This window comes from Denticeps clupeoides, chromosome 17 (genome assembly GCF_900700375.1).
Source record: "Denticeps clupeoides chromosome 17, fDenClu1.1, whole genome shotgun sequence".
Classification (NCBI taxonomy): Eukaryota; Metazoa; Chordata; class Actinopteri; order Clupeiformes; family Denticipitidae; genus Denticeps; species Denticeps clupeoides.
The window spans coordinates 2,722,236-2,732,873 of record NC_041723.1 but is presented as its reverse complement, the minus strand read 5'-3'; the positions used below and the strand labels follow the sequence as shown (position 1 = coordinate 2,732,873).

General features: G+C 47.6%; 1 protein-coding gene across 1 annotated transcript; it reads right to left on the bottom strand.

Annotated features, from left to right (window-relative positions):
- Nucleotides 1–114: 114 nt before the first annotated feature.
- On the bottom strand, nt 115–10,414 carry pidd1 (p53-induced death domain protein 1). The gene is made up of 15 exons (XM_028958301.1): nt 9,492–10,414; nt 8,883–9,296; nt 6,454–6,606; nt 6,327–6,378; nt 6,023–6,224; nt 5,783–5,926; nt 5,441–5,614; nt 5,190–5,337; nt 3,104–3,239; nt 2,778–2,928; nt 2,524–2,647; nt 2,327–2,442; nt 2,141–2,236; nt 841–1,031; nt 115–632 (listed from the first exon to the last, which is right to left on the bottom strand). Exons 1-15 carry the CDS (start codon nt 9,925–9,927, stop codon nt 410–412), a joined length of 2,760 nt encoding a protein of 919 aa, XP_028814134.1. The 5' UTR covers nt 9,928–10,414; the 3' UTR covers nt 115–409.
- Nucleotides 10,415–10,638: the final 224 nt, after the last annotated feature.

Genomic DNA, 10,638 nt, shown 5'->3' with positions numbered 1-10,638 from the left:
TTGTTTTATTTTTGTCTCATGCCTTTACCTCAAGGTAAAGTTCTTTGTACAAGAGGAAACTCACAGAAAATAAAAACCCAAAATATACACACAAACACACCACAGTTTGGCTTGGATCAATATAATTTAAAGATTTCCAGTTCATGTTTGCAAATTAATACACAGATTGATGAGACATAAAAACATTAAAGACCTTAACATGGTCAATCTTATTTACAGTCACAAAGGAACATTCCTACTGTTTCAGTGTTCGTAATCTCACACACACACACACACACACACACACACACACACACACACACACACACACACACACTAAATCCAGGATTATTATGGACTAGTTTTGAACTCAGCCCTGACAGTGCTTCACATCTGTGGTGACCAGCAGCACCCAGAAGCAGCAGAGATGTTACGAGGGGCCCGGAGTTTCGGCGTCAAGCCCCACCCTCTTCAAAGACTCCTGGTACTTCCTTTTCCCCAAACTCACGATGTCCTCCACTTCCTCTGCTAGGTCCCGCCTCTCGCTCTTCGCCAGCGCTTCCATTAACCGAGTCACCGCCCCTGGACCAGCCCCTGCCTGGCCTCTCGCCCAATGAAAAAGCATCTCGAGGACCAAAGCTCCCTGGGCACCCCTGTTTGAGGGAAGAAATAAATTGCCGTGTGTGTGTGTGTGTAATGTACTGCAGTGTCCCAGATGGTGCAGCGATGGTGCTTAAAACGCAATTCATCCCTGCATGAAATCCAGTATGAGCTGGAGAGGCTTTTACCAGTGAAAATATTAAATATGACTGTACCGAGAGACACACGTTTACTGCTTGTCCCCCCACCCTGTGCTCCTACCTGTGATTGGACTCCATTCTCTTCAGCTCCTGGTAGCTGATGCCCAGGTTCATGCCGATGCGGTCCCAGTCTTGGCCAATTCGGAGAGAGATGGCCAGCAGGTTGGTTTCGGTGAGGTAGCCACTTTCGGGGTCGCCCAGGTTCAACGGCGGGCACTCCCCAAACACACTGCTGCCCTCGCCGCCCGCACCCTGACAAAAATGACAACGTCACAGTGGCGGAGCGTTCAAACTAAAGCAGTAATTTTTTGCCATACAGTACAGTGGCAGTGTGATGAAGGGGCAGAGGTGGCCTAGCAGGTAACGGACGCGGACTCGTAACCGCGGTGCCACTGTGGTCCCTTTCAGGTAATCGTCCCCACACAATGCACACAAGTGCCAGGGGACACACTTCGTTGTGTTGTAAGGTCAGGGAGGACAATATTTCAGTCCGTACTATAGATGTTTTTGGCAGCCTGTTTTAATTTCAGTTTTTATTCTAGACTTTGCCTCAAGCTGTCATTTTAATTTTAATTTTTCTTAGTCACGTCCAGACTCATTTTACTCTAGTCAAGTGGCAGTTGAGCATTTTAGTCTTATTTTAGTCAGAATTACCCATGAATATTTTAGTCTAGTTTTGGTCTAGAAGAACTGATGACATTTTAGTCTAGTTTTAGTAATGCTGTGAAGGCGTAGTGCGGAGGTGACGTCATGGAGAAAACAGAAACTGTGATATAATAACATGATTAAACAAGGGGAAAATTACATATCTTGTAAACTATATTTTGTCAATATTTTTATTTTGTAAACAATATTAAATTAAATATTTTGTTATAGTTATCGTCACATGACCAGCATTTACATCTAAGCACATCAAAACTGACAAAAAAAACACGAATGTGTACTTTATTTATATGGCAGCGATGAAGCTTTACTTTCTGTCTTATTTCATGCTAATTTAACTAATCTCTGTAAATTGTGTGTGACTGTGACAAAAAATTCCACTAAACAAACTTTTTTCCCAGTAAGTAAAGAATATCAACATTCAGTTTTAAGACCAAAAAGGCATATAAATGTTTTATATCATGTTTATTTGAGTTTTTCATATTGGAAACAGCTAAAATTAGTTGCTTTTATTTGTTCTGTTTTTTTATTTATTATTTATTTCATTCAACATTCATGCCGATGTTCTACACTTCATAGTTGCTGCTTTTTGGAATCCTGATCACTGAAATCCCCTCAAAGATACTAAATCCTGGAGGGATTGGAAATCCTCGGTCTCAGTGTGTCTCAACTTTAAAGGCCGAGATGAGTTTCATTACCGGTAGTCTGATGGGCAGGGAGGCCATCCACTTGCTATCAGGACCTTTCCTCTTTCCTGTTAGCTCTTCAGGTAAATCTCCCCTGTAGAAAGACACCTACACACACACACACACACACACACACAGATTATGGCAACCATATAACCATACAGAGACCCTTCCCCAGCTACTCTCAGAGCATCCTACCTGCCCCCTGACCGGCACCCGCTTTCCTGAGCCGGTGCAGATGAACACCTCCTTCAGGTTCTTCAGGTGGGAGTAAAAGATGAAAGACAAACGGCCTTCCATGCAGTCTGGACGGTCTGTAACACGCAGGTCAGATGTGGTGGGTGTGTGTCACGTGGGTGAGGGAATATGTGCGTGCGTGCGTGTATTTTCCTGACCTGCATCAATCTCAATTCCTCCTTCAAATCCCGCAAAGAACTGCTCGCCTTCCAAAAGATCACACACTTCAGAGGGCTGAGGTCCATCGTACAGAATGGCGAGAGACTGGAGCCTGTTTTCAACCTGCACACAGGGAATTCATTCTGCATGTTAACTGGTCCGCGTATTATGAAATAATGGTGCGGAATTACAGCCATCTTTATCCAGTCCCACAGTGAGATTTCCCAGGATGCGTCGTTTCACACACACACACCTCTTTTGAAGGAAGGCACTGCAGGAGAACCTGTGCCGGGTCACTCCGCTTCTGCTGCGCGAGGAACCGTACATGGAACTGCCGGAGTCTGTGGTACACTTTCCGCACCACGCCACTGACACAGCGATGAGTGGTGTACCACAACCAGTACCTACACACACACACACACACACACACACACACACACACAGTAATCAATTCATTTTTAAATATTGACTAGTTGTTGTCCAAGAATATTTATTACCCCTATCACAACCCTAATAAACTGTGATCAACACACACACACACACACTCACAGAGAGAGCTAAGCAAAGACTTGGACCTACCAGGAGAAGTGTGTGATTGAGAAGGTGGCGTACAGGTGTGTGATCTGCAGGCCCACCTGCAAGGTGACGTCATTCCATGTGTACGAACCAGAGTCTCTGTGTAGGAGGCGGAGGCGTGTGCGGTCCAACATGTGACCTACACATACACATACAGATATACGGCTGGTACACAATCTGAACATTTACCGGACGCTCTTATCCAGAGCGCTTTACAATCAGTGGTTAGAGGGACAGTCCCCCATGAGACACTCAGGGTAGTGCAGGGATGCCTGCACTATACAGGGACGCCTATACACAATTTGAGACGTAGAACAACGTGACTGTGAGGAAATCCAACCCTCCTCCCTGTGATCAGGTGCTGTCTCGAACCATGGCGAACGTGAGGACAACTCTTCACAAGAGTCTGCAGGACCAGACAACATCCCTGGAGAATGTGCAGACCAGCTGGCAGAAGTTCTCACAGACATCTTCCACCTCACTGAGCACCGCCATCGTTCCAACATTTCTCAAGACTACCACCATTGTTCCCGTGCCGAAGAAGTGATCAGAGTCGTGTCTCAATGATTACCGTCCCGTAGCACTTGCACCCATCATGATGAAGTGCTTTGAGACGTAATTCATGAAGAACAGGAAAGACCCTGCTGCCCTCCACCCTGGACCCACTGCCTGTCGTCTGAACCGCCCCCACGGACGATGCCATCGCCGCCACCCTGCATCTGACCCTCACCCACCTGGACAATAAGGACACATGCGCACACATGCTGTTCATAGACAGTGCAGCATTCAACACCATCATTCCTCAGCACCTGGTCGAGAAGCTGAGCCTGCTGGGCCTGAACACCTCCATCTGCGACCGGATCTTGGACTTCCTGACTGAGGGACCTCAGTCTGTCCGGATCGGGAACAGCATCTCCAGCATCTGGAGCTCCTCAGGGCTGTGTGCTCAATCCAATGCTGTTCACCCTGCTGACCCACGATGCATGGCTGCAACCACATCATAATGTTCGCCCGTGGTGGGTCAGAGAGGAGGTGCAATGACTGACGGACTGGTGTAAGGTCAACAATCTATTTCTGAACGTGGACAAAACGAAGGAGATGATTGTTGACTTCAGAAAAGAATGGAGGAACCACTCTCCTCTGAACATTGATGGATCTTGTGTGGTGATTGTTCCTTAATGTTCATCTAGACAGTGAAGTGCTTGTCATTGTGAAACACTTTTTGATATATCACCCTTAGTGTGTTCATCACCATGAAAAGTAGTATGTGGGACAGTGCTTTGCGCAATGGCCCCTTAGCATTTCAAGGATACGAACCAGCAACCGTCCGATTATGGGTCAGCTTCCTTAACCGCTAGGCCACCACTGCTCAACAGCCAAGAAAGCCCAGAAGCGTCTCTAATTCCTGCGGAGAGGGAATTCTGAGAGCATTCTGACCAGCTGCATCACTGTCTGGTTTGGGAACTGCTACATATTGAAGCGCAAGACCCTACAGCAGATAGTGAGGACAGCCGAGAAGATCATCGGAGTCTCTCTTTCCCCCATAAGGGACATTTACCACACACGCTGCATCCGGAAAGCCACCAGCACTGTGAAGGAACCTACACACCCCTCACATGCACTCCTCACCCTCCTACCACCTGGAAAAAGGTACCAAAGCATTCACTGCCAGACTCTGCAACAGCTTCTTTTCTTTTCACAGGCCACCAGACTCAGGAACTTTCCTCTTATGTTCAGAACATATCTCTATCACATTGCTATAACAGCGTCACTTGCACATCACCACAGCAGCATTGTTTTCTCTGCACCTTCATGACTTGTTTCGCTATTCTTTTTTCACTGTAATGTTCAGCAACGTTGTTTAAACGTTATATTGAGGACCAGGTTCCAGAGACTAACATGTATGTAGCTGAAATGACAATAAAGCTCAACATGAACTTGAACTTAAGTGTCTTCCTCTGGTAAACAATGGAAGTAAGTGGGGTTTGAACCTGTGACTGTGTGGTCGTCGGGTTACTAGACGTGTGTTACCCGCCAGGCTACTACCACCACCATAAATAACTCCACAGAGACGAAGCGGCAGGAATACCAGTGAGGCCAGAGGGAAGGGGTAGCTGCACTCTGATTGGCTGGAGGAAAGGGATGTTGAGACTCTGGGAGAGGTGGACGAGAGGGGACGCGCAGGCCAGAGGGTCTTCAGCGAGCTGCCTGAGCTCCGCCGCCTCCACCTGCAGGACCTGCGGGGACACCGCAACGCCACCCCAGCACACCAAGTGAGTTCGTGCATGTGCGCGGCTGCCCGCCGTACGGGCGAAAGCAAGAGTGTGCGTGTTTGTTTACCTGAATGGCGACGGCGCGTGTGTGCGTGGTGGCCTCTGGCGGGAAGCTGAGCTTGATGCCGGGGTCGCTGCTTGAAACCAACAGCGCCCCCTCTGGTGGCACCAAACAGTTGTTGCTCACCAGCCGAGCAACAGCCACGAACCAGGAGAACTCGCTCACGCTGGAGTAGGCCAGCTACGTGCACGCAAACACACACACAAACACACACACACACACACACACACACAACGCGGTAATGCAATATCCTCTGATAATACATAAAAGAAATCCTGCCTTTCTGTTTTGAGACTGATTGAATTTGTGAGGAATGTGTGTTAATGAGCGAGTGTGTGTTGGTGGTACCCGTGTTGACCTTCCCCCTGGTCGGCTGCTGCGTTTCCCCTTCCTGGTCAGAGTGGGTAATGTGCTCCACCGTTCTCCGTCAAACCGGCGCAACACCACCTCCCTCCGGCTGACCTTATTATACGGTACACACACCTCCACCGGCTGAAGAGATGCAAACACGTGCAAGTGTAAGACCACATTTTACTTTGCTGTGCACAACGTAGAAGTCACAGATGTAAAAAAAAAACACACAACCACCTTCTTAAACGACACCCCATGTGGCCGGAGCTCCAGCGGGCGGCTCAGCAAGAAATCGTGATCCTCGAGCCACACCCACTTTCTCTGCAGTGGCTGCACCTCCCACTCCAGCTTTGTGACTGATGACACACATCCTGGTGGAAACAGCAGCTCTGCCCTTCCAGGGAGGAAGACGTGACAGCCATCAGGAGTAACGGAGAAACTGAGAGAAACACACACTCCATTAAATAATTTTTTTTTTAAAAGGAAGTGGATGCTGAAGATTGACACTGAGGAAGTGTGTGTGTGTGTGTGTGTGTGTTACCTGTGCTCCCCTGCTTCTAAATGCAGTTCGGGTACTCCAGGGTCTTCCTGAGCTGAGGAACACAAACCAGACTATCAAAGAGAGCAACAAAGAAAAAGGTCAGAGGTCAATCTCAGGCTAAGCTGACCTGCTGGCGTCTGCTGGGGTGGAGGTGTTGGGGGCTGTCCAATGGGGTTGTTTCGCAGGTCGAGTGTGACGAGAGGAGGAGAGGTCACACTTTCTGGAACGCTCCGCAAGACATTACTGTGCAGAAACAGTTCCTTCAAACAGGGGAGAGATCCTGTGGAAGTGGAAGATTTTAGTGTGTTGATGTATATTAGGCTTGTCATGACACTGAAATTTGATTCCGATACTATGGATTGTGCTCTATACTATTTTTGATACTACATGGGGGGGATGAACACAGGAACTTTTTAATTCTAATAATTTTTAAATAAATAAAGAATATTTTCATAATATAAAAAAGTGAGAACACCCTCTATGTATGTATATATACACACACACACACACACACACACACACACACAGGGACACACTAAATAAGTAAAGTGAAGTGATTTGTCATTATGAGACACTGCAGCACAGCACACGGTGACACGGTGAAATGTGTCCTCTGTATTTAACCATCACCCTTGGTGAGCAGTGGGCAGCCATGGGAGCAGTGTGTGGGGACGGTGCCTTTGCTCAGTGGCGCCTTGGCGGATCGGGATTCGAACCGACAACCCTCCGATTACGAGGCCGCTTCCTTAAAGGCCCAAAATGAATGAATAAATAAATTGATAAATATAGTGGGGCAAAATCAGCCACCAATTGTGCAAGTTCTACCACTTAAAAAGATGAGAGAGGCCTGTAATTTTCATCATAGGTATACCTCAACTATGAGAGACAAAATGAGAAAAAAAATGGGGTTGAGATATACGAGCCTGGCTAGGCCACTCCAGAACCTTGAAATGCTTCTTACGAAGCCACTCCTTCGTTGCCCGGGCAGTGTGTTTGGCATCATTGTCATGCTCAAAGACCCAGCCACGTTTCATCTTCAATGCCCTTGCTGATGGAAGGAGGTTTTCACTCAAAATCTCACGATACATGGCCCCATTCATTCTTTCCTTTACACGGATCAGTCGTCCAGGTCCCTTTGCAGAAAAACACCCCCAAAGCATGAGGTTTCCACCCCCATACTTCACAGTAGGTATGGCGTTCTTTGGATACAACTCAGCATTCTTTCTCTTCCAAACACAACAAGTGGAGTTTTTAACAAAAAGTTCTGTTTTGATTTGATCGGACCATATGACATTCTCCCTATATTCTTCTGGATCATCCAGATGCTATCTAGCAAACTTCAGTGGGGCCCGGACATGTACTGGCCTAAGCAGGGGAACACGTCTGGCACTGTAGGATTTGAGTCCCTGGCGGCGTAGTGTGTTACTGATGGTAGCCTTTTTTACTTTGGTCCCAGCTCTCTGTGGGTCATTCACTACATTTACAGCAATTACAGCATTTACTAGGTCCCCCCGTGTGGTTCAGGGATTTTTGATCACCGTTCTTGTAATCATTTTGACCCCACGGGGTGAGATCTTGCAAGGAGCTCCAGATCGAGGGAGATTAACAGTGGTCTTGTATGTCTTCCATTTTCTAATAATTGCTCCCACAGTTGGAGCAATTATTAAGTGGCATTAATACAGGTAATGAGTGCAGGAGAGAGGAGCCTTTTACAGAAGAAGTTCTAGGTCTGTGAGAGTCAGAAATCTTGCTTGTTTGTTAGTGACCAAATACAAAATTTCCACCATAATTTGCAAATAAATTCTTTAAAAATCAGAGGATGTGATTTTCAGGATATTTTTTCTCATTTTGTCTCTCATAGTTGAGGTATACCTATGATGAAAATTACAGGCCTCTCTCATCTTTTTAAGTGGTAGAACTTGCACAATTGGTGGCTGACTAAATACTTTTTTGCCCCACTGTAGATAACAACAGTATGAATAAATACATTTATGTTTTTGAGCTTCTCATGCCGTAGAAGTGAAAAATATATGTGTGTTGAGCAATTCGAGCTGTAATCAGGCCCGACGGGAGCTTTTTTAAATCCTGCTTTCTTTGTGTGTGCTACTGTTTCACATTTTCACGATATTTAAAATGAATTTTCAACATGCGAAACACTTTTACCAATCACCGAAACAAATTTACAAGCAGCGAATCACGGAAACACCTAAGGTTCGCGTTTGCTAGCTGATCAGTTGCCGTACGAGCCCAACTAAAATGATTCAAATTGAGCTCGAACCCGAACCGAAATACTTCCGGTCCATGCTCTTGCTTTTTACATTTTTTTTCTAGTAAGCTTGTTGTGTGTCTCATGTAAACATTTGGGTCCTCCAGGTAGCCGGGGGACGGGCTGCCCGCTGCAATGCCTGTTGAAAATGTCCATGAACCAGCAGATGCAACACTGGAATTTAAGTATCAATACCAGTGCTATCAGAGTCGATACAAAATTGATTGATTGATTGATTAATATCTGAGAATATATATATATGATGTTTGTAATTTTGATGAGTTTGGTACCTAAACCAGGTGGCAGCTCTCTAAGTCTGTTCTGAGACACGTCCAAGGTGTGCAAGTCGGTCAGCTGGTCCAGCGTCTCCGGGAGCGTGGTCAGCAGGTTAACGGACACGTCCAGCGTCCGCAGAGCCTGCAGCCGGCCCACGGCGCCGGGGAGAGAGCCGATACGGTTCCCCATCAGAACCAGCCGCTGTAAGGACGACAGGACACCGACCTCCTCGGGCAGAGTGGACAGCTGGTTGTAGGAGAGGAGCAGCTCGGCAAGGCGGCGGAGGGAGAGAAGACATGGAGGGAGGGAGGACAGGCGGTTGAAGGAGAGGTCCAGGTGCGCCAGGTGAGAGAGGGCGGAGAGAGACGGAGGGAGGGCGGAGAGCAGGCCGGGGAGGGGCTCACACTGGGCGTCATGGAAACAGCGGCCTTGGTGATGGAGAGGAGGGGAAAAAAATTAATGGAGGTGAAACATGGGATTTATGAAAGATGAGGTAAAGAGAGCAAATAAAAGTCACTATACACATATAATTAAGTAATCAATAGCTTTAGACAACTGTATTAAGAAAGATAACCATCATAATATTTTAGGGCATGTCATGCTCTGTGTGTGTGTAAGTGTACCTTTGATGGTCAGCGATCGCAGCTGGCTGAGTTTGGGCAGGACGTCCATCGCCCTCCCCAGCGCCTCCTCATCCTCCGACCCCAGTCCGAGTCGCCGGAGCGCCTTCATCTCCTCCTCCGCCCGGGCCCAGAGGACGGGCAGTGCCCGCGCCCCGCCATGGTACACGTCCAGGGCGAGCCGCTCACCCGCCAGCAACGCACTCACATCCACGGACTCCGGCAGCGGGGGAGAAAGAGTGGGAAAGGGAGAGGATGAAGATGAAGAGGAGGGGGATGAAGCAGGAGTGGGTGGAGAAGGAGAGTAGGATGGAGTAAAACAATATAAATCCTTCTTCAAAAAACTGAGGCTCGTCCATTTCGTGGCCCCTTCATCCTGGTCCACTGCTGCCTCCTCCTCCTCCCTCTGCATCGTTTCTTTGTCTTCTGCTCCATCCATCTCGTATTTTACCCACACTAGGAGCGACTGCAGTCATATCCCCAACCCTCCTCTCTCACTCCTCTCCCGGGGCGTCTCCCACATGGCTCCAGTCATGTCTGGACCGGCCCGTCCGTCGGCCGAGCATCGAGGTGCGAACTGACGTCACAGACGCGAGAAGAGCATCAGTCAAAAAACAGATCTACTGGGTACATCAGCAAAGGCCCAAGTCCAGCAACCCCGCACAGCCATAAATCTTTCAGAAAGAGCACTTATTACAACATAACGCAGGGGCGCTAGCTGGCTACCCCCCTTTAAACATGCGTACAGGCAGATTTTAACAAGAAACCAACCCGCGACGCGCTAAGCCGCCAACTGAAGACTCGCGGCACATGATTCTAGCAGCACATCAACGATTTTATACATACAAACACAAAAAAACCAAAAGAAGCGCAGACTTCCTGGATTCTCTGTCGACTTCCAGCTGTATCAGAAGCGCCGCGAAACTTTCAACCCAGGGCGGGATGAGCAATGGCGGTTGCCAGATGTCGCGAAAAAAACGTCCAAACCAAGCCGCTCATTTTGCGCGTACTCGTCATTTGTTTATTCTTTTTTTCATTTGGCGGGATTGTGTTTGTCATAAAATGAAGCCAGTTGCTTTATTAAATGCACTGTGATTTTTTTATGAAGCTTCTGTTTCCTCACGGATTCGTACATTTTGGTCACGCACTT

Excerpts from the sequence above, each read along its gene's own strand:
- pidd1 (XM_028958301.1), bottom strand. The coding sequence starts at position 9,927 with ATGGATGGAGCAGAAGACAAAGAAACGATGCAGAGGGAGGAGGAGGAG. Across the intron at positions 6,379-6,453 it reads ACCCCAGCAGACGCCAGCAG|CTCAGGAAGACCCTGGAGTA; the intron begins GTCAGCTTAGCC and ends TGTGTTCCTCAG. Across the intron at positions 5,338-5,440 it reads CACGCGCCGTCGCCATTCAG|GTCCTGCAGGTGGAGGCGGC; the intron begins GTAAACAAACAC and ends GTGTCCCCGCAG.